Source organism: Choloepus didactylus, chromosome 5 (genome assembly GCF_015220235.1).
Source record: "Choloepus didactylus isolate mChoDid1 chromosome 5, mChoDid1.pri, whole genome shotgun sequence".
Classification (NCBI taxonomy): domain Eukaryota; kingdom Metazoa; phylum Chordata; class Mammalia; order Pilosa; family Megalonychidae; genus Choloepus; species Choloepus didactylus.
This window is the reverse complement of record NC_051311.1, coordinates 87,178,261-87,202,696: the sequence shown is the minus strand read 5'-3', so window position 1 is coordinate 87,202,696 and position 24,436 is coordinate 87,178,261. Positions and strand designations below refer to the sequence as shown.

Genomic DNA, 24,436 nt, shown 5'->3' with positions numbered 1-24,436 from the left:
TTAAAATTTTCACAGAAAAAGAAATGCTGAGAGAATTTATTAACAAGAGACCTGACCAATAAGAAATGCTAAAGGGAGCTCTACCAGCTGAGAAGAAAAAAAGGATGGAAAGGCCTGGAGAAGGGCACAGAACTGAAGAGTATTAGTAAGGGTAACTTAAAAGAAATAGAGGGAAAAGATAGATCTGACAACTAAAAACCAAGGGATAAGATGGCTGATTCAAGAACTGCCTTCATGGTAATAGCATTGATTGTGAATGGATTAAACTTCCCAATTAAAAGATATACATTGGCAGAATGGATTTGAAAATAAGAACCATCAATATGCTGTTTATAAGAGACTCATCTTAGACCAAGTGACACAAAGAGATTGAAAGTGAAAGGATGGATGGAAAAAAATATTCCACACAAGCTACAGCCAAAATAAAGTGGGGGTAGCAATAATAATTTCAGATAAAATAGATTTTAAATGCAAGGATACAAAGAAGGACACTATATAGCAATAAAAGGGATAATTCACCAAGAAGAAATAACAGTCGTAAATATTTATGCACCCAATCAAGGTGCTCCAAAGTACATGAGACAAACATTGGCAAAACTGAAGGAAGCAATAGATGTTTCCACAATAATCATGGGAGACTTCAGTACACCACTCTCTCCTAAATATAGAACAACCAGACAGAGGACCAATAAGGAAATTGAGAACCTAAACAATGTAATAAATGTATTAGACTAAACAGAGATATATAGAACATTACATCCCAAATTACCAGGATATACATTCTTCTCTAATGCTCATGGAACTTTCTCCAGGATAGATCATATGCTGGGGCACAAAACAAGCCTCAATAAATATAAAAAGATTGAAGTTATTCAAAGCATGTTCTCTGACCACAATGGAATGCAGTCTGAGGGTTAATAATAGAGTGGTATATGGAAAAACTACCTAATACATGTTAAAGACTATATTTAATAGGAATATCTTGGCAACACTAACTAATACTAGGGCTGAGTAAGTAGCAGATGATAAGACTTCTGGGATATATCATGTTGTGATAATTGTTTAAAGTTGAGAATGTTGATGATTGTACAACTAAGTGAAGGTAATGTAAGAAATTGACCATTTCTCTTGGGATAAAATATATATTAAGTGAAATTAGGAACCCACTACTTAATAAATCAAGTCCTCCTCCTGAGACCTGAGCCCCTTCTGGCCTGGGAAAATTTGATTGGGGTAATCAAGGAAACCACATGCCTAGACAACAGAAAACTAGAAATCACATTAGGAAAAAGGAAGATAATGGCCCAGTCAAAGGAACAAACTTAAACTTCAACTGAGATACAGGAATTGAAACAACTAATTATCAATCAAACAAATCTCCAAAAACATTCCAAAAATCAAATCAATGAGTTGAGGTAAGATAGGGCAAAAGAGATGAAGGATATAAAGAAAACATTGGGTGAATGTAAGGAAGAACTTGAAAGTTTGAAAAAACAACTGGCAGAACCTATGAAAATGAAAGGCACAACAAAAGAGATGAAAAACACGATGGAGACATACAACAGCAGATTTCAAGAGACAGAAGCAAACATTCGGGAATTGGAGAACAAGACACCTGAAATCCTACACACAAAAGAACAGATAGGGAAAAGAATGAAAAAATATGAGCAATGTGCCGGGATTGAATGACAACATAAAGTGCATAAATGTATGTGTTGTGGGGGCCCCAGAAGGAGAAGAGAAGGGAAAAAGGGCAGAAGCAATAATGGTGGAAATAGTCACAGAAAATATCCCATCTCTTATGAAACACATAAAATTACAGATCCAAGAAGTACAGCGTACCCCAAACAGAATAGATCTGAATAGACCTACACCAAGACACTTAATAATCAGATTATCAAACATCAAAGACAAAGAGAGAATCCTGAAAGCAGCAAGAGAAAAGCAAGCCATCACATACAAGGGAATCTTGATAAGACTATGTGTGGATTTCTCAGTAGAAACTATGGAGGCAAGAAGGCAGTGGTGTGATATATTTAAGATACAGAAAGAGAAAAACTGCCAACCAAGAATTTTATATCCATCAAAACTGTCCTTCAAATATGAGGGAGAGTTTAAAATATTCTCTGACAAACAGTGAGAGAGTTTGTGAACAAACTTCTTTGTAGAGCAAGAAATACTGCTCTACAAGAAATACTAGTGGGAGCACTACAAACACAGGGAAAGACAGGAGTGAGAGGTTTGGGACAACATTTTGAATGATAGTATCACAACATTGTGGGTACACTGAACAAAGATCACTTGAGTATGATTGAAAGAGGAAGTTAGGGGCATGTGAAACACCAGAAGGAAAGAGGGAAGTGAAGACTGGGACTGTATAGCTTAGTGAAACCTCGAGTGGTCAAGGATTCTGATAAAATGTACAAATATGTTTCTATATGAGGAAGAACAGATGAATGTCAACCTTGCAAGTTGTTGAAAAGGGGATGGTGTTGGGGAAAAATACAGTCAATGCAAACTAGAGCCTATAGTTAACAGAAACATATTATGCTTCCTTTAATGTAACAAAGGCAATAAACCAAAGCTAAATGTCTATAAGAGGGGGATATAAGACAGGGGTATGGGATTCTTGGCATTGGCGATGTTGTCTGACTCTTTTATTTTACTTTATTTTTATCTTCCCTTTTGTTGCTTTTTAGCTGTCATCTTTTTTCTTTTCCTTTTTCTTTTGTCCCTCTATGTTTTTTGAATCTTCCTCTTTCTTTGTGGAAGAAATGGAAATGTCCTTGTATAGAGAGTGTTGGTGGTGGTGAATGCATAATTACATGATTATACAGGGAACCATCAATTTTTTACTTAGGATGGAATGTATGGTGTATGAACAAAACCATCTTAAAAAATAAACGGGTTGATGGATGAACCTTGACATTATATTGAGTGAAATAAGTCATACACAAAAGGGCAAATATTGTATGATCTCACTGATAGGAACTAATTATATGTACACTCATAGACATGAAATATAGGTTACCAGGATATAGCATGAGGCTAAAGAATGGGGAGTGGTTGCTTAATATGACCAGAATGTTTAACTAGGTTGAACTTAAGCATTTGGAAATGGACCGAGGTGATGGTAGCATGTTATTGTGAGAATAACTAAGAGTGCTGAATGGTGTGTGAATGTGGAGGAAGGGGGAAGTTTAAAGTCATGTATGTCACCAGAAGAAAAGTTGGAGGTTAAAACATGGAAATGTATAATACAGTGAATCTTGTGGTGGACAATGTCCATGATTTACTGTACAAATACTAGAAATTTCTTTCATGAACTAGAACAAATGTATGACACTATAACTAGAAGTTAATAACAGAGAGGTATATAGGGGGAAAATATACCTATTGCAAACTATGCTCTACAGTTAGTAATATTTTAACATTCTTTCATCAACAGTAACAAATGTACTATACCAATACTATGAGTCAATCATTGAAGGGGGATGGTTAGGAGTATAGGAGGATTTGAGTTTTCTTTTTTCTTTTTATTTCTTTTCTGGAGTAATGAAAATGTTCTAAAATTGAAAAAAAATTAATTGTGATGAATGCACAACTATATAATGGTACTGTGAACAACTGATTGTACACTTTGGATGATTGTATGGTATATGAATAATCTCAATAAAGTTGAATTTAAAAAAATAATAAGAACCAGTTCAATTCAGGGGACTCACATTACCAGATTTCAAGACTTAAGGGGAAAACACAGATTTTTTTACTAATTGCTAAGGGCAACATAACCTTCACAGTTAAGAAATCTGGTTATCACCACCATCTAAACCAAGGAATCGATTTTAGCATCACTACAAAGGAGACAGGCTGACATTACAAAGCATCACCTATGAAGGTTTTTTTTTTTAATTGTGATTGTTCACATACCATACAATTATCCAAAGATCCAAAGTGTACACTGAATTGCCCCCGGCACCATCATACAGTTGTGCATCCGTCACCACAATTAATTTTTGTTCAATTTTTAGAACAGTTTCATTACTCCAAAAAAGAAACAAACACACACAAAAAAAAGGGAAACTCAAATCCTCCCATATCCCTAATCACCCCCTCTCCATTGTTGACTCGTAGTATTGGTATAGTACATTTGTTACTGTTTATGAAAGAACGTTGAAATACTACTAACTGTAGTATATAGTTTCGATAGGTATATATTTTTTCCTATATGCCCCTCTATTATTAACTTCTAGTTGTAGTGTCTTACATTTGTTCTGGTTCATGAAAGAGATTTCTAATATTTGTACAGTTAATCTCAGACATTACCCACCACAAGGTTCACTGTTTTATACATTCCCATCTTTTAACCTCCAACTTCCCTTCTGGTGAACATACCTGACTCTGAGCTTCCCCTTTCCACCACCTTCACAGACCATTCAGCACTGTTAAGATATTCTCACAACGTGCTACCGTCATCTCTCTGTTCATTTCCAAACATTTACGTTCAACCTAGTTGAACATTCTGTTCATACTAAGCAACTGCTCCCCATTCTTTGGCCTCATTCTATATAGTGATAACTTTATTTTATGTCTATGAGTTTACATATTATAATTAGTTCCTATCTGTGAGACTCTGCAATATTTGTCCTTATGTGTCTGACTTATTTCTCTCAGTATATTGCCCTCAAAGTTTCATCATTCACCCATTTTTTTTTTAAAGATGGTTTTGTTCACACCCCATACACTCCATCCTCAGTAAGCAATCGATGGTTCCCTGTATAATCACATATTTATGTGTTAATCACCCTCACCACTATCTGTATAAGGACATCTACATTTCTTCCACAAAGCAGGAGGAAGAGTCAAAGAAGGTAGACAAGCAAAAGAAAAAAATGAATGAGAAAAAAAACAACAATACTACAGCTAGGAAGCAGCAAAAGGAAAGATAACCTTAGATCAAAGTAGAATAAAGAGTCAGACAACACCACCAATGCCAAGAGTCTCACAACATTCCCCTAAACCCCTCTTTTATCTGCATTTACCTTGGTATGTTGCCTTTGTTACATTGAAGGAAGCATAATACAATGCTTCTGTTAATTATAGTCTCCTTTAACGTTGATTGTATTTTTCCCCCGATACCTCCCTATTTTTAACACCTTGCAACTTTGACATTCATTTGTTCTCCCTCATGAAAAAACATATTTGTACATTTTATCACAATTGTTGAAAACTCTAGGTTTCACTGAGTTATACAGTCCTAGTCTTTATCTTACCTCTTTTCTTCTGGTGTCCCACATGCTCCTAACCTTCCTCTTTCAACCATATTCATATTTATTTTTGTTCAGTGTACTTATATTGCTGTGCTACCATCATCCAAAATTGTGTTCCAAACCCCTCACTTCTGTCTTTCCTATCTTGTCTGCAGTGCTCCCTTAGTATTTCCTGTACAGCAGGTATCTTGTTCACAAACTCTGTCATTGTCTGTTTGTCAGAGAATATTTTGAACTCTCCCTCATATTTGAAGGATAGTTTTGCCAGATATAGGATTCCTGGTTGGCAGTTTTTCTCTTTTAGTATCTTAAATATTATCACACCACTTCCTTCTTGCCTCCATGGTTTCTGCTGAGAAATCTGCACATAGTTTTATTAACTTTCCTTTGTATGTGATGGATTGCTTTTCTCTTGCTGCTTTCAGGATTCTCTCTTTCTTTGACATTTGATAATCTGATTATTAAGTGTCTTGGCGTGCCTATTCAGATCTATTCTGTTTGGAGTGCGCTGCACTTTTTGGATCTGTAATTGTATGTCTTTCACAAGAGATGGGAAATTTTCATTGATTATTTCCTCTATTATTGCTTCTGCCCCTTTTCCCTTCTCTTCTCCTTCTGGGACACCAGTGATATGTACATTCTTGTATTTCCTTTTGTCCTTAAGTTCCCAGAGACATTGCTCATATTTTACCATCCTTTTCACTCTCTGTTCTTTTGTGTGTGGGTTTTCATATGCCTTGTTCTCCAGTTCCTGAGTGTTTTCTTCTGCCTCTTGAGATCTGCTGTTGTATGTCTCCATTGTGTCTTTCATCTCTTGTGTTGTGCCTTTCATTTCCATAGATTCTGCCAGTTGTTTTTTTGAGCTTTTTGATTTCTGCCTTATGTATGCCCAGTGTTTTCTTTATAGCATTTATCTCTTTTGCCATATCTTCTCTAAACTTTTTGAATTGATTTAGCATTAGTTTTTTAAATTACTGTATCTCAGTTGAAGTGTTTGTTCCTTTGACTGGGCCATAACTTCATTTTTATTAGTGTAGGCTGTAGTTTTCTGTTGTCTAGGCATCTGACCTTCTTGGCCACCCCAATCAGGTTTTCCCAGACCAGAACAAGCTCAGGTTCCAGAAGGAAGAAATAATTGAGTATCTGGTTTCCCTGATGGTGTGTCTTAGAGGATTGACACACCCTGTGCTTTTCTGCCCAGCAGGTGGCGCCAGTCAGCCTGTCACTCCAGCTTGGTGTAAGGGGGGTGTGGCCCATGGCTGTTTTCCCCAAAGCTCTGGGATCTGGTTCTGAATGGAAAGCGGGTAGTAGAGCTGGGCCCCACCTCTTTCCTCTTGGGAAGACATGCCTCCTAGAGAGAGGTCATTTGCATATAAATAGGTTTATTGTTTCTCTGACTCTGCTACCTCCACCCTTGTCTGGGTCAGAATGCTGCGAGTTTAATATGGCTGAGGCTTTCTCTGCTGCAGAGCACTGCGAGCCAAAAATGGCCGAGGTTCCCTCCACCGAGCCGCCCAGATCGAGAGAGAGAGAAAGGGACAGAAAGCCCCCCTCCAAGGTTAGTCCATGGCCCCCAGACTCGCTCATCAGCCAGAGACAGCACTGGGCTCCCCGTCCCGAGACAGATATGTCCCCTGACTCTCCAAGGTCAGTTGTCACCAAAATTCTTCAACTGCTTGTTGGAGATTCATAGTTTGTATTGAGTGGTTAACATTAAAACCCAGTTGCAGCTGGACAGAGGTATATTCAGTTGTTCAGAGGGTGCTGCTCTGTAGCACTGCGGGGTTTTGCAGTTTAGGCTGCTGTGAGGGAGGGGGCTCTTGGCTCGGATCCGCAGTCTTTACTTACAGATTTTATGCTGTGATCTCGGGCATCTCTCCCAATTCAGATTGTTGCATGATGCATGGACAGTAGCCTCCACCTCCTAGCAGTAATTCCAGATCTTTTACTAGTTTTTCCTGTTTTTTTAATTAGTTGCTCTGGGGGGACTAATTTCCACTCCTCTTTATGCTGCCATCTTTTCCCTCTGACTTATGAAGGGTTCTTGATAAAGCGTTTCACCTAATCCAGTCAAGCCTTTAGACCTAACTGCCACATTCTTGGAAATACAGTGAGTTAGAGGAACAAATTAAACTGTATCACAATCAGACAAATCCAGAATGTGGGAACCCTATAATACAATTGTCCTGGGCACTTCCATGAATTTCTTTTTTTAAAAAAAGAATTTCTTTATTAAAAGAGACTAAAGAAACATAACTATATGCAATATTAATTAGTTCCCAGGTTTGAAACAAAAAAAATCTATTTAAAAAAACATTGGGGAAAAACTAACTCAATTTAAAAATGGGCAAAGGACTTAAATAGATATTTCTCCAAAGAAGAAATACATTATGGCCAGTAAACACATGAAAAGATGGTCAACATCATTGGTCATCAAGGAAATGCAAAGAAAACCACAATGAAACGCCACTTTACACTAGGATGGCTGTGATTTAAAAACCGGAAAATGTGTTGGCAAGAATGCTGAGAAACTGGAACCGTTATACATTGTTGATGGCATTGTAAAATGGTGCAACCACTGTTGGCAGTTCTGCAGAACATTGAACATAGAATTACCATATGACCCAGCAATCCCACCTCTTGGTATATAACCAAAAGAACTGAGAGCAGGGAATTGAACAGATATTTATTCACTAATGTTTATAGTATCATTATTCACAATGGCCAAAAGGTGGAAGCAGTGACCCAATAATTTATAGTTAGAGTAGATATAAAAATTAACAATAAGAGAAATAGACTGACTGGTCTCTTGGAATTCATTGCAATTAGATATGACCTACATGTTATTGTTGAATTTTAGTCATTGTTAGTGATATAAAGACTAAATAATAATAATGTGCAGTTTAGTTAGACATGAGCCTCAATTCAGCGGTGATAAGTGCTAGATGAATGATACAAACCAAAAATGCTGTGGTAATTCAGAATTTACCACTGGTATTCATTCACAGAGCACCTATTTTGTGCATGGTTCCTTCCCAGGTACTATAGAGAGAAAGACAAAGAGGACGCCTCTACTGAAATCCAATATTAGAAAGTTATGTCACTTTTTTTTTTAAGAATAATTTTTAAGAATAATTTTATATTCTTAAAGGCCAAAAATAATGTTTTCCTTTTTTTCTCTCTCTAATAGATGCTGTGAGAGAAATAAGAAAATATTCCTCTACTCATGCTATGGAGAAGAGCTCAACCAGCAGACCTAGTACCTATGAACATACACAGATGAAACTTTTTCGGTCTCAAAGAAATCTTTATATTTCTGGATTTTCATTATTTTTTTGGCTGTAAGTAAAAAAAAAAAAAAAGACAAAACAGAAACATAATTTTAAAACAGGATTTGTATTTCTCTCATTTTTCTGTCTATACTCTAGAATTTTTCTATGCAATTTGTACACTAGAGCTTTCATAAACAAACTCAGATGATATACCCAAATAACAAAGAATAGTTACTGCTTGTAGGTTTGTCATGTCCAGCTGGCACCTGCCTCTCTCATGAGTCTTGTCTCATACTATTTTTCTCCATGTATGCTGTAGTCCACCTATACTGATCTTCACTCTTTATTCATTCTTACAACAGGTATTTATTGAATTCTTATTGCATACCTAGCTCTTTTCCACATCTTTTTTACACATGCTATTCCTTCTGCCAGAACACTCCCCTGTCTTCTTTACCTGGCTAACTCCTACTTATCCTGCAACCCCTTTCTCAGGGAAGCCTTCTGTGACCCTCACTCCCCACAAAGGAGATAGGTCTCCTGTTGAATGCTCTCGTAGAATAATATATTTTCTTTCTAATATCATTCACAGTTGTAATTAAACACTATTTTAACTATCTGTCTCCCAAACTAGAACTTAATTCCTTGAGGGCAGGGACTTTGTCTTCCTTTCTATGTCCCCGGTGCCTAAATCAATACTTAATACTTACTTGTTCCTGAGTGAACATTTGTTGAAAGAATATTGACTATATTGATTACTGCTCCTAAAAGTGGAAGTTCCCCATATGCAGATGTGAATGGGTTTGACTGACATTATGCAATGCTCTTGTGAGCATTGTATAGCAATTTTCAGCAAATTTTGAGCTCAACCAAAAAAAAGACTTCTTTTACTAACACTGTCATACTATCTGAAATTGTTTCTACTCTTTTGGACTCAAGTCCTAAAGGTATCTATTAGGAAAACCAATAAAGCAATAAGAAGCACTGAATCCACATACCAAATGCTAGTTGTCTGACAGAGATTCCAAAGGAATGAGACACAGGCTTGTTTTAACTGAAAGACTTGTATTTAAAAAAAAAAAAAAGAAAAAGAAATCATGTTTCCCCTTAGACATTACTTCTCTCCACCACACCCATACCTAGAGGGGAGTCATTTGAGAATGACCTCTTTTAAAGTCACAATTTCTGATGGTTAGCTTAGTTATACATGACACTGATTTTTTTTTTTTTCCTTAGAGTATTGAGACGTCTTGTTACCCTTATTACTCAACTGGCAAAAGAACTATCAACCAAAAGAGTGCTTAAAACTCAAGCAGAGAATACTAATGAGGCTGCCAAAAAATTCATGCAAGAAAATGAAAAACTAAAAGAGGTATTTGAATTTCTTTTTAAAATTTTGGATAAATGTTGGTGTTCCAAGAGATGGCATAAAGGTTTTTCAGCATCAAAAAGAACAATTATCATTTCATAATTTAGAAGCAGAAAGTGACCATAAATAGCAATATTGTTCTATGGAATGGTTGTTTCAAAAAAAATATTTTATATCCTGTAGATTTCTTTGTTCTCCCAATTTCCTTCCATAATACATTAACATCATTGAACCTACTTTCTATGATTTAAGGAGAAAACAGTATTCTGGGAATATGAGTTTGAATTCCTTTATTACCATTAATTTTACCATATAACCTAAAGCAAGGTCTCCATAAGTCCTTATTTTTCCATTTCCTTTTCAGTTAAATTATTATTTTAAACCCATTTTATTGTTGTTTTTCATTAAATGATCAGTTGTGTAGGAAGCAAAGGAAGGTAGTTGATTGTAGATTCATAATTCCACATAATTATTTAAAATCTTTAATTCAATGATATTGCTGATATTCCTTCTTTGAGAAGCCAGTTCTGTCCTTCCCCTGCCATTCAGGGAAACTGTGAATCAAGCAATGATATTTTCCCCCATTGAATAAATAATAAAATGAATGGAAAAATCAAAGGGGCACAATTACTTTGGGTGTCTTTTTTTTTTTTATTTAAAATTTAGGAGTCAGATCTACAACTTGGGTATTTGCAATTCATTTTAAGTTCCATAAATTTTGGTAATTCTGCTCCTTAGAAAAAAGAATTGATCGAACCATTCAAAATGAAACAAATTTTCTTGAAGAAAGCCCTCCAAAATTGATGCAGTAAGATTATGTCCCTCTTGTAAATGAAAGAAATACAGTCTTTATATATTACACCAAGTTGTCTTTATTTAAAAAGTATTGTGAGTACAACAGTAGAGAATTAAAATCTTTATCTGAATCCTCAAGTCCAGCTCTTACAGAGAGAACTATAAGTATCTACTTTTCATAAATTCTGAAAATGATTTAGCTATTACATGGTACAATATAAAGCTTTCTAAAACCTATTAAATAAGAAAACAAAAATTGCAAAAACTTTCTTTTTGGATGTTGCAGTATCATGATTACATATTCAAAGCTCACATTTTAACTTCTTATGATATCTGCCTTATTTCCTCTACAACAAAGAAAAGGGTTAAAAAAAAAAAACAACCTTTATCATAGAAACATAACTTGAAAGTGGTTTTTTTTTGGGTAGATTATAACAGACATCTTTTAAGGAAACTTTTAGTTAATTTTTTTGTTTGTTTTATTCTGTTTTGAAAAGGAATTGAGCCAATTTTAAATTATACACATCATCTTAGAGTATGGTGTTGTAACTGTTAGTAAAACATTCCTTTTTTACTCTTTTTCTTCAGCTCGTTTCTTCTTGTTTTTCATTTCTAAGAACTGATTTGAGAGTGTTTCTGTAAAGTTTGGCTACTATTATTTTTTCCTTATATACCATAATACATTTAAATTAGTCTTTCCCTTCAAAGTAAACACCTTCCTCAAAATTTAGAATTATCTTCAATGCCAGTTTATTTCTTTGTAAAGAAAGTTACTTCATTACTAATGAATCCTTGATCTTCCACACATTTCTCTTTTTTTCCCTTCTCCTTTGGTTCCTTGCCCCACACCCCCTGCTCACTGTGTAGCAGGGACCCCATCAGTGATCCATTATCATCAGAAAGGAGCAAAGAATATACTGTGTTGGTGCCAGTATACCATGGGGAGAGAGTCTGTGGTTGGACATAAATGCTCTCAGTGTCCACAGTGTCAGTAATTGACCAAGGGCTACATAAGAATGTCAACAATGACTTCTATCTCAGGGTCATATGTGAGTGTACCACAGATGACTTCTATTTCAGAGTACTTCAGTGTAGGATTTGAAATATTGGCCAAGCAAGGGTAAAATTACTAAAATACCTCTTTATTTTCTATCAGAAGCGCATTATCTAGTGGAAAGAGCATTATTACTCTGAGATCCAAGAAACTTGGTTTCTAGTCCCAGTTCTAACAATAATTAACATTGTGACTTCGGGCATATTACCTCATATGTTCTGTACCTCAAAGTTTCTGAGCTGTAAATTATAGCTAACACTGTGTGCCAGGTATTGCTTCGAATGCTTTACAGTAAGTTATTAACTCATTTAATTCTCACAACAGTTCCATGAGGTACATACCATTACTGTCTGCATTTTATATGAGAGGAAACAGACCCAGAAAGATTAAAGTGACTTGCACAAAATCGTTCAGCTAATAAGTGACAGTTAAGATTTGAACCCAAACAGCGTAACTCTAGTAGTGTCCACATTCTTAACAACGTTGCTTTTTAGCCTTCACTCCTATGGCATACTAGAAAGGCCCCTTTCTACTCTGATGTTCAATTAATGAAATGAAATATTTATGAAAGACCAATTAACTTCTTAAATTTAGATAAAACTCACATAACATAAAATTCACCATTTCAAATTTTATAATTAATTGGCTGTACATTCACAATTTGTGCAACTACCGCCTGTTTCTAGTTCCAAAACATTTAATTGTCATGGAAATCCCATATCCATTAAGCAGTTACTCCCAATTCCCCTTCCCCCATCTCCTGGCAACCACAATCTGCTTTCTGTCTCTGTGGATTTACTGATACTATATTTCATATAAATGGAGTCATACAATATGTAAAGTGTCTGCTACTTATCATAATGTTCTCAAGGTTTATCCACTTGTAACACATATCAGTATTATATGCCTTTTTTGGCTAAGATTCCATTGTGTTGTATACCACATTTTGTTTATCCATTCATCAATTGATGGACATTTGGATTGTTCCCACCTTTTACTATTGTGAATAGTGCTGCTGTGAACATTCAGGTACAAGTATTGTTTGGATACCTGTTTTCATTTCTTATGGTTTTATAAGTGGGGGTGTAGATGCTAGATCATATGGTAGTTCTGTGTTTAACTTTCCACTCAACTGTCAAACTGTTTTCCACAACAGCTGAGCCATTTTACATTCCCACTAGCAATATATGAGGGTTCTAGTTTATCTGCATCCTTGCCAACACTTATTTCTCCTTTTTTATAATAGCCATTCTAATGGGTATAAAATGGTATCTCATTATGGATTTGATTTGCATTTCTCTCATGGCTAATGACATTGAGGCATCTGTTCACATGCTTGTTGACCATTTGTGTATCTTCTTTGGAGAAATGTCTATTCAAGTCCTTTGCCCAATTTTTAATTGGATTTTTTGCCTTTGTTGTTGAGTTGTAGGAGTTCTTTGTGTATTCTGGATATGAGACCCTTATCAGATACATGATTTGCAAATATTTTCTCCCATTCTGTAGATTATCTTTTCATTTCCTTCATCTTGATGCACGTAAGTTTTTAATTTTCATGAAGTTCAATTTATCTATTTCTTCTTTTTTTTCCTCATGCTTTTGATGTCATTTCTAAGAATCCATTCATTCCCAAATCCAAGGTCATGAGAATTTACCCCTTTGGTTTCTTCTAAGACTTTTATAGTTTTTGCTCCTCCATTTAGGTCCTTGATCTATTTTGAGTTAGTTTTTGTATATGATGTGAGGTAGGAGTCCAACGTAATTCTTTTGCATTTGACATCCATTTGTCCCAGCACCATTTATGAAGAGACTGTTCTTTCCTCATTCAATGGTCTTGGCACCCTTGTCAAAAATGAGTTAGCCACAACTGAATGGGTTTATTTTTGGACTCTCAGTTCTCTTCCATTTGTCTGTAGGTCTTTCCTTATACCAATAACTCACTGTTTTGATTACTGTAGCTTCATAGCAAGTTTTCAAATCAGGAAGTGTGAGTATTCCAACTTTGTTCTTTTTCAAGATGGCTATTAGGGGCCCCTAGCAATTCCATATGAATTTGAAGATCAGTGTTTCCATTTTTGAAAAAATTTGAATTTTGATCTGGATGGCATTTAATCTGCATATCAGTTTAGAATCTGTAGGTAGATTGCTTTGGTTCTTATCAATGTTAAGTTTTCCAATTCATGAACATAGGATGACTTTAGATTTATTTAGGTCTTCTTTAATTTCTTTCAGTGATGATTTATAGTTTTCAGTGTGTGAGACTTTCACCTCAGTAAAATTTATTTCTAGGTATTTTGTTATTTTGGATGCTTTTGTAAATGGAATTGTTTTCTTAGACTCTTTTTAAGATTAAGATTGTTCATGCTGATGTATAAAAACGTAACTAATTTTTGTGCACTGCCACTTTGCTGAATTTATTTATAGGCTCTAGTAGTTTTTGTATGGATTCTTTGGGATTTTCTATATATAGAATAATGTCGTCTATGAACATGGATAGTTTTACTTCTTTCTTTCCAACACGGATGCCTTTTATTTCTTCTTTCCTAATTGATCTGGGTAGAACTTCTAGTGCAATGTTAAATAGCAGTGGTAAAAGCAGGCATCCTTGTCTTGTTCCTGACCTGAGGGAACAGCTTTCAGTCTTTATTGAGTATGATGTTAGCTGTGGGTTTTTCATAAATGTCCTTTATCATTGTCTTAGTTTCCTAGAAGTACCATAACAAAGTACCATGAACTGTGGCTTAAAACAACAAAGACATAAGTTCTTACAAATGTGAAGGCTAGAAGTCCTAAATCAAAGTGTTGGCAGAGCCATGATTTCTCTGAAATCTGTGGGGTTCTAGTGGTCACTTGCCAGCAATTCACGGCATTCTTTGGCTTGTGGCATAACTGTCTCTGCTTCCATCACTTGGCCACTTCCTCTGTGTCCAAATTTCCTCTTCTTGTAAGAACACCAGTCATATTGGGTTAGGGCCCACTTAGTAACATCTTCAAAGATCCTGTTTCCAACTAGGGTCACTTTCTTGGGACTGGGGCTTAGGACTTGAACATATATTTTTGGGGGGCACAATTCAATGCATAGTAATCATGTCAAGGAAGTTCCTTTCTATTCCTAATTTTCTGGGTTATTTTTTTTAAATTTTTTTTTCTTTAAAGAGTATTGGATAGTGTCAAATGCCTTTTCTTTGCCAATTGAGATGATCATGTGGTTTTTCTCCTTCCTTCTGTTATTGTGGTATATTACATTGATTTTTTTAACCACCTGTACAATCCTGGGATAAATCCCACTTGTTTATGGTGTATAATCCTTTTAATGTGCTGTTGGATTCCATTTGCTAGTACTTTGTTGAGGATTTTTGCATCTGTATTCAAACGGGATATTGGTCTCTAGTTTTCTGTTGCACATATGCCTAGCTTTGATATTGGGGTAATGTTGGCCTCATAGAATGAGTTAGAAAGTGTACCCTTCTCCTCTATTTTTGGAAGACTTTGAATGGATTGGTGTTAATTCTTCTTTAAGTATGTTTGGTGAAATTCACCACTGAAGCCACTGGTCCTGGACTTTGTGTGTGTGTGTGTGTGTGTGTGTGTGTGTGTGTGGGTGGGTGGGTGGGTGTGTGTGTGGGTGTGAAGTTACTGATTACTTTTTCTTGATATGGGTCTGATCAGATTTTGTATTTCTTCTTGAGTCAGTTTTAGTAGTTGTGTGTTTCCAGGAATTTGTCCATGTCTGTCAAGGTTGTCTAATTAGTTGGTCTACAATTGTTCATGTATTCTCTTTAATCCTTTCTATTTCTGTAAGGTCAGTAGTCATGTCCTTGCATTCATTTATGATTTTAGTTATTTGCGTCTTCTCTTTTTTTTTCCCTTGGTCAATGTAGCTAAAGTTTTTTCAATTTTGTTGATCTCTTCAAATAACCAACTTTTGATTTTGTTGATTCTCTATGTTCTTTTTGTTCTCTAGTTTATTTATCTCCTCTCTAATCTTTATTTCCTTCTTTCTGTTAGCTTTGGGTTTAGTTTGTTCTCCTTTTTCTAGTTCCTTAAGGTTTAAAATTAGGATATTGATTTCAGATCTTTCTTCTTTTTTAATGTGTGCCTTTACAGCTATAAATTTTCCTTTAAGGACTACTTTCTCTGCATCCCATACATTTTGGTATGCCTTGCTTTCATTTTAGTTCATCTCAAAATGTTTCCAAATTTCTCTTCTGATTCCTTCTTTAACAGATTGATTGTTAAATGAGTATGTTGTTTAATCTTCACAAAAATTTGAATTTTCCAGTTTTCCTTCTCTTAGATTTCTAGTTTCATTCCATTGTGTTGAAGAATTTCCTTTGTATGATTTCTGTCTTTTAAATTTATTGATACTCTTTTGTGATCTAACATATGGTCTGTCCTGGAAAACACTTCATTCACACTCAAGAATATGTTTTCTATTGTTGTTGGGCAGAGTATCTTATTTATCTCCGTGGGGTCTAGTTGGTTTATAGTATTGTTCAAGTTCTTTATTTCCTTACTGATCTTCTGCCTAGATGTTCTATCCATTAATAAAAGTGGGGTACTGAGGTCTCCAACTGTTATTATAGAACTGTCTATTTCTCCCTTCAATTCTGTCAATGTTTGTGTTATATATTTGGGGCTCTGTTCTTTTGTGCATATTTGGATATAATTACTAATTAATTTTTAATTATATATTTTACAATAACAAGGGTGATGGAGCTTTACCTTCACTGATTTTTTTTCCAGTTACTTGTCAAGGTAGGATAAGGTGTGTGGACAGTGAATACTTGAATTATTGTACTGGTACTATTGAATTTCAGATTCCAGGACTCTTGATCTTTCTCCAGCATCAAGTTACACATAATAAATTTGGACAAGTTTACAGGTGCATTAATGAAAGTCTATTTATAAGACCAACACAAATCCAGCTTTTCCAAGTCAATGGCGTAATAATGCAAGCAGTCAGTGTAAACATTCCTACAGCTCAGTGGTTCTCTTCCAATTTGCAAAATCACTGGAGACTGAGCTGAGTTCAGTGAAGCAACAGCTAGGTTATTTTGAACTTGAAGTGGGCAACAAATTAAAAAGATTTGGGGATTTTTTTCTTCATTCTGCTTTTTAAAAAAACTTTTTTAAAAATTGGGGGAAAGTATGAGGCTCCTTCAATTTCAATATGTACTTCATTCGTCTTGTCTTCTAAAAAAATGTCTGGAATTATATAATATAATCATTAGAGCTTTAATTTCTCCTTTGATATGCCTAACCTTTGTTATAGCACAATAGTACTGTATTCAGTCTTGTGCTAGTTTTTATGCTCTTGTCTCATCCTTTCCACTAAATTGATGTTACTTGAAAGCAGAGCCCAGGTACATTTCTCTTACATTTCTATCCTTTATAGCATAGTCTAATGTTTGCATGTGGACAGTATTCAGTAGAATTTTGTGAGTTTGTCTATTGAGTATACCAGCTTATATTATAAAAGGAGTCACCTTTTCAATAGTAGAAAATTACTATAGAAATTATTATTTTATGTCAGTTTAAAATTGTTCTGATTTGCTTTTTTTTACCTGAACTATGGAAATTGTAGTATCAGATTATTGTTGCTTTATTTAGTCAGTTGACCCACACCATTGTGTATATATTTTATTTTTCAAACATTAATTTATCTTTTTTGGTAACTTAAATTCCTTTACCAAGTTCTTAATGATAATAGGACAGCTCATTAACTTTATTAATAAGGATTGTTTCTACCTAGACATACAGAATATGTAATTTTTATTCTGTGATATTTTTATTTTGTTTTACTCTTCAGGTCTTAATTTTTCTTGCTTATAAAAGATGAAGTACAAATATAAAATAACGTTTTTAAAGCCAGGACAGATTTTAAAATATAAAGACTATTGTAAAGGATTAACTAATTAAAATAATCTGGAGACTATTCTATAAAAATTAGATAGGATTTACCAAAGAAAGAGTTGCCTTTTATTTTCCATTTACCACTTAATATAGAGGAATGTTATATTCCTCATATAAGTATAGTGTATTCTCTTAAGAATTTATCTATTTGAAAATAGTCTGAATGGGCAGCAATCCAGTTGGAACATAATAGCTTTCCAATTCATATCTTAAGAACTTTTTTTTTCCTTAGATTTACATCACATACTAAATTTGGGAAAAAACGACTCACACATTATTTATCTAAATACTTTTAAAAATGTAACTTTAACTGTAGCCCACCCAGAAACTCTTGTTATTTTCATTGCAGAGATTTCAACTACAGTAAGTAGAAATCATTTGTGTATACATGGTAAATATCAAGTTTCTGATGGCAAAAGTACATTGTAGAAAATTACAAAATACTGAAAAAGACAATGAATTCTAAAAAGGCCAACAACTTTAAATAGATCACCCAACCTATTTCTTGGAAGAATGTCTCTCTACTGCAAGTTAAGCTTACTTCTTCCTATAACTCTCTTTTGTGATAGGTCTTGAAAAGCCATGGTAATAAAGAGGAATACATTTTGGAAGCAGAAAATAAAAAACTACTTGAAGACCAGGAAAAACTGAAAACTGAATTAAAGAAGACTTCAGATGGTAACTTCGTGTGCATGTGCAAATGTGGAAAGACTAGCATGGTATTTTATGCTGTTATACTTCACTGTTTTCCCTAAAACAAAACTATGCCTAAACATCCTTCTGGCAAAAATATCAAGAATGACCTATCTCTAAATTCCTGCTAAAATATGAAGATAAAACATTATTTCAGCCAAGAGAAACATGCTCTGTTATACAGAAAAACATGTAGGTGTTTCAGATCTGTGTTGTAAATACAGATGTTCCTGGCTTAGCAAAAGAACTATATTCCTGAAAAGTTATTGTAAACACATTTTTGTAAAATGAGTCACATTTTTCCATCATCATATATTGCTTCTTTCAGAGAAGCAATTGCAGGGGGGCAGTTTTGGTTACATGAAAATATACTTGGCTTTTCTCAGGCCCTAATATTTCCTACCTTTAAGATAAAAGGAAAGCATTCTCTGAAATAGATAGGCATGGAATAAGCAAACTCTGGGACGTCAGCTGAGAATGTGGGCACCACATTCCAAAATACATTGCAATATGGGCATGAGATGAGCATCCTAACTCCATTTCCCTGAAGGCAGGTATTTCTTCTCCTACATAAAAAAAAAAAAGTAGTTCTGATAGTATTTTTTTCTTCTTAGTGAAAGAACAAATTATTGCCTGCAGCCACATAGTACAGGAAAATAGATACCCAAAGTCTAGAGTCATCCCAAAAAACTCTGAAAGTTTGTGGCTTGACCCCCAGGCAGCATGTCTGCTTACAATAGTTGTTCCTTGATGTTGCCCAGACACTGGGAAATCTCTTCCACTATTTTAAAGGGATATAAATTAGAAAATGTTCAGTGACTGAAGGATCTGCTTCACACCATTTGCAAGTTTAGATTTTCTTTAAGAAGGCTCAGTATAGTAGAAGTTCCCTGTAATATAACTTAGTATTATTGAAGATCTATTTATATTGTTTGGATAGGTTTTATTTCATCTGGGTATATTTGAATTTGAGATGGAAAGTAGGAAAATAAAAGTTAATTCTGCAAAACAAAACAGAATTCATGGGAGGGTATTTCATGCAACACAAAATTCTTTACTCACCATCCTACTTCTTATTTAAAGTTAAAAAAAAAATAGTTTTGTGACAATAAATAAAAAATAAATTACCCTTCTAGACAAGGTGTTATGGCACATGATTGGTATAGTTTAGCACAAAATTCAAGAATCTTGTTCTAGTTAGTACTGTTGCCTCATCTGTATTCCAAAAGATTTGGAACATGATTAAGAAATTTTATCATTTGTATGAAACAGCTACCTTACCCTCTACATTAGGCATTTCAGGAGAGAAGCTAATGTTCTCTTTTTACCCAGCATAAAACATTGTTCTAATCCTTATGAAAAAAGCAAGGGGCTATTTCCAAGATACCTTTAATTAGGAAAAAAATTGTTTTAAATCTTGCTTTCTTTCCTTCCTATCTGCTGAGGATTCTGTTCTTATGTAGTGTGCAGGTGGTATAATAATAAAAGATGGATGCCATGCTACATCTCTTTTAACTGTGGTCAGTTTAGTTTTTTCTGCCTTTCCCTTTCAAAACTTAGTTTCCAACTTTGAGATATTTTGAGATTTAACTTTATAAGTCTAGATATAATTCTAAATTCATTATTATATCAACTCCTCTTTAATAAGACAACTGTTTGGAAAAGCTGAACTCTGATAATGTAGGTTGTATTGATAAGCAAATAATAAGGGATACCAGTTTCTGTGTTTGAACTGTAGTCTCCAGAGCTACTTCCTAAGTGAACCAGTGTTGAGGCAAAAGCAGATTTTACCTGTTTGAGGATGTTCTGTTTGGTTCTTGAAAGATATGTAATATTTTATGAACGCTGCTAACCCAAAGTTACTATTTAGATAACATCATAATAACCTTGGAAGATCAAATTTTTATTTCAGAAGAAAGCATTTCCATTCTCTTGACCTACAGCAGTCAGATTTATTAAAGCAAGAGCTAAGAAATTGTTTCAATTAAAAGTGCAGGGTTTGGATGAATTCAAAAGCACAATGACTTGTACATAGTAACACTCAACAATATTTATTAAATTCTAAAAATTGAGGGAATTAAGGCTGACAATGCTTCAAGAAGGTTTCAGAAAGATATTTTTGTATTTAAAAGTTGACTGAAAAGCAATATGATTTATGTTTTATAGGGACAAATAGGGCATTTTATGAATTTTCTTTACCTTGCAGTTTCTTTAATCTAAGTAAAATATTTTCTCTAAGGTATATGAATGAAAATAAACATAAATACAAATATGTATTTAAGCTGGTTAGCCCCAAATTGCAAAAAAGGAGTTCTGAAAGCAGATAGGAAGAACACTATCGGAGGGGATCTAAGAAGGCAGCATAGAGAGGAGTGGAAGCTAGTTAGTCCATCTGGAACAACTAATAAACAAAGAGGAACAACTAGTAAATAATCTGAAATAACTGCGGGGGGACAAAAGTGACCATCTGCTCATCATACACCAACCTGAATTGGGAAGAATGCCTGAGATCGCAGCATAAAATCTGTAAGTAAAAACTGCGGATCCAGGCTGGGAGCCCCCTCCCTCGACGGCCCGAACTGCAAAGCCTCGTGGTGCTAAACAGCAGCTCTCTCTGAGCAAGCAAATATAGCTCAGCTAAGCTCCAACTGGGGTTTTATTTAACAAGCGTGGACTGCTCCGTACAAATCCCCAACAAGCAGACAGAGGCTTTGGGTGAAGACTGACCTTGGAAAGCCAGAGGGTGGCTGCGGACTGGCCCTGAAGGGGGTCTTTCTGTCTCTGTTTAGGCTCAGTGGAGAAAGCTGCAGCCATTTTCTGTTCCCAGCACTCTGACCCAGACAAGGGTAGAGATAGCACAGGCAGAGAGAGACCATTGAAATGCTAATGACCTCTCCCTAGGGTGTCTATCTTCCCTAAAAGGAAAGTGGTGCGGCTCTGTTCTACCACCCGCCTTCCATTCAGAACCAGACCCCAAAGCTTGGGGGAAACAGCCATGGGCCACAGCTTAAACCAGTCTGGAACTATAGGCTGACAGGTGCCACTTGCTGGGCAGAAAAGTACAGTGCCCTGAGGCATCACAGGGTGTACCAATCAATTTTCTAAGACACACCCTCAGGGAAACCAGATACTGAATATTTCTTCCTTCTGGGACCTCAGCCTGTTCTGGTTTGGGAAAAACTGATAGGGGTAACCAAGGAGGTCAGATGCCTAGACAACAGAAAACAACAACCTACACTAAGAAAAACGAAATTATGGCCCAGTCAAAGGAACAAACTTATACTTCAACTGAGATACAGGAATTTAATAACTAATACTAAGTCAATTAAAAAAGTTTAGGGAAGATATGGCAAAAGAGATGAACCATATAATGTAAACACTGGACGTACGTAAGTTAGAAATCGAAAGTTCGAAAAACCAACTGGCGGAATCTATGGAAATGAAAGGCACAACACAAGAGATGAAAGACACAATGGAAACATACAACAGCAGATCTCAAGAGACAGAAAAAAACACTCAGGAGGTGGAGAACAAGGCACCTGAAAGCCTACACACAAGAGAACAGATAGAGAAAAGAACAGAAAAATATAAGCAAAGTCTCCAGGAACTTAAGGACAAAATGATATGCTGGAGTGTATGTATCATTGGTGTCCCAGAGGGGAAGAGAAGGGAAAAGGGGCAGAAGCAATAATAGAGGAAATAATCAATGAAAATTTCCCATCTCTTATGAAAGACATACAATTACAGATCCAAGAAGCGCAGCATACCCCAAACAGAATAAATCTGAATAGGCCTATGCCAAGACACTTAATAATCAGATTGTCAAACATCAAAGACAAAGACAGAATCCTGAAAGTAGCAAGAGAAAAGTGGTCCATCACATACAAAGGAAGCTTGATAAGACTGTGTGCAGATTTCTCAATAGAAACCATGGAGGCAAGAAGGAAGTAGGGTGATGTATTTAAGATACTGAAAGAGAAAAACCGCCAACCAGGAATCCTATATCTGGCAAAACTATCCTTCAAATATGAGGGAGAGCTTAAAATATTTTTAGACAAACAGACAATGACAGAGGTTGTGAACAAGATACCTGCTCTACAGGAAACACTAAAGAAAGCACTGCAGACAGAAAGGAAAAGACAGTAGCGAGAGGTTTGGAAAACAATTTTGAAAGATAGTAGCACAGCAATGTGAGTACACTGAACAAAGATGACTGTGAGTATGGTTGAAAGAGGAAGGTTGGGACCATGTGGGACACCAGAATCAAAAGATGAAGGATAAAGACTGGGACTGTGTAACTCAGGGAAACTTTAGGGTGCTCAACAGTTGTAATAAAAGGTACAAATATGTTTTTACATGAGGTAGAACAAATGAATGTCAACATTGCAAGGTGTTAAAAATAGGGTGTGATTGGGGGGAAAATACAATCAATGCAAACTAAAGACTATAATTAATGGAAACATTGTATAATGCTTCCTTTAATATAAGAAAGGCAATATACCAAAGCTAAATGCATAATGGGCTGGGGGGTGGGGAGGGAATAGGGGAAGGATATGGGACTCCTGGCATTGGTGATGTTGTCTGACTCTTTATTCTACTTTAGGTTAATGCTATCTTTCCTTTTGTTGCTTTCTAGCTATCATGTGTTTTTTGTTCTCTCTCTCTCTCTCTTTTTTCTTTTTCTTTTATCTCTCTGCCTTCTTTGACTCTTTCTCCTCCTTTGTGGAAGAAATGGAGATGTCTTTGTATAGGTAGTGGTGATGGTGCTGAATACATAAATATGTGACTATACAGGGAACCAACGATTGTTTACTTAGGACGGAATGTATGGTGTGTGAACAAAACCGTCTTAAAAGGAAGGGGTTGATGAAGAAATCTTGAGGGCACTATATTGAGTGAAATAAGACAGACACATAAAGGCAAATATTGCAGGGTCTCACTGATGTGAACTAATTATAATATGTAAACTCTTAGACATGAAATATAAGTTACCAGGATATAGAATGAGGCCAAAGATGGGGAGTGGTTGCTTATTATGAGCAGAATGTTCAACTAGGGTGAACTTAAACGTTTAGTAATGGGCAAGGGTGATGGTAGCATCTTGTGAGAATAACTAATAGTGCTGAAAGGTCTGTGAAGGTGGTGGAAAGGGTAAGCTCAGAGTCACGTATGTCACCAGAAGGAAAGCTGGAGATTAAAAGATGGGAATGTATAAAATTGTGAATCTTGTGGTAGACAATGTCCGTGATTAACTATACAAATATTAGAAGTAATACAGAGGCATATAGGAAAAAAATATATACCATTGCAAACTATATTCAACAGTTAGTATTTTAACATTCTTTCATTAACAGTAGCAAATGTACTATACCAAAACTATGAATCAATAATGGAGGGGGGGTGGTTGGGGTATGGGAGGATTTGAGTTTCCTTTTTTAGTCTTTATTTCTTTTCTGGAGTAATAAAAATGTTCTAAAAATTGAAAAAAAATTAATTGTGATGGATGCACAGCTGTATGATGGTATCGTGGGCAATTGATTGTATACTTTGGCTCTTTGGATAGTTGTATGGTATGTGAACAATCTCAATAAAAATAAATATACAGAGAACAATATCAGTAGTGCCAAACTCTCCATTGGTTTTTAACCACCAGCTCATATTTTGACCAGAGTTAGTAAATTAATTGTGCTGCAGTAAGTAATATCACCCTAGCGATCCAAAAGAGAGCATGCACTTCCCAAAGCACCTAATTTACACTCCAGAATTACTTAGGTGTAAGAACCTGATCTGACATTTTTAATGATCTGTTTAACAATTACTCTAACATCACAATGTGCAGTAGTTGGGTAAAGTACTGCTATGAACAAGTGAACTTAAGTTTTAAGGAATTTTCAAAGCTCACAAACTATCATAACAGAAATAGACCTTATATGTAGTAGAAAGGAAAGCCTTTTCTGATATGTAAGGAGATTGACTTCAAAAGGCCTTGTCTGGTATAGCTACTAGTATTTTTATTATAAATAAATAACTTATTGGTATTTATTCTTATAGCTAGAGGAAATATTTA

General features: G+C 35.3%; 1 protein-coding gene across 6 annotated transcripts in view; it reads left to right on the top strand.

Moving 5' to 3' along the window:
- BCAP29 (B cell receptor associated protein 29) overlaps positions 1-24,436 on the top strand; it is an 87,261-nt gene that overhangs the window by 27,080 nt on the left and 35,745 nt on the right. For 4 of the 6 annotated variants that reach the window (XM_037836394.1, XM_037836393.1, XM_037836392.1 and 1 more), the window contains exons 4-6: positions 8,461-8,611; positions 9,779-9,914; positions 18,246-18,354. In XM_037836394.1, coding sequence (XP_037692322.1) covers positions 8,461-8,611; positions 9,779-9,914; positions 18,246-18,354 — 396 coding nt within the window. Of the gene's footprint in view, positions 1-8,460; positions 8,612-9,778; positions 9,915-18,245; positions 18,396-24,436 lie in introns of all 6 variants that reach the window. The other 2 variants (XR_005216989.1, XR_005216990.1) reach the window with 1 other exon arrangement.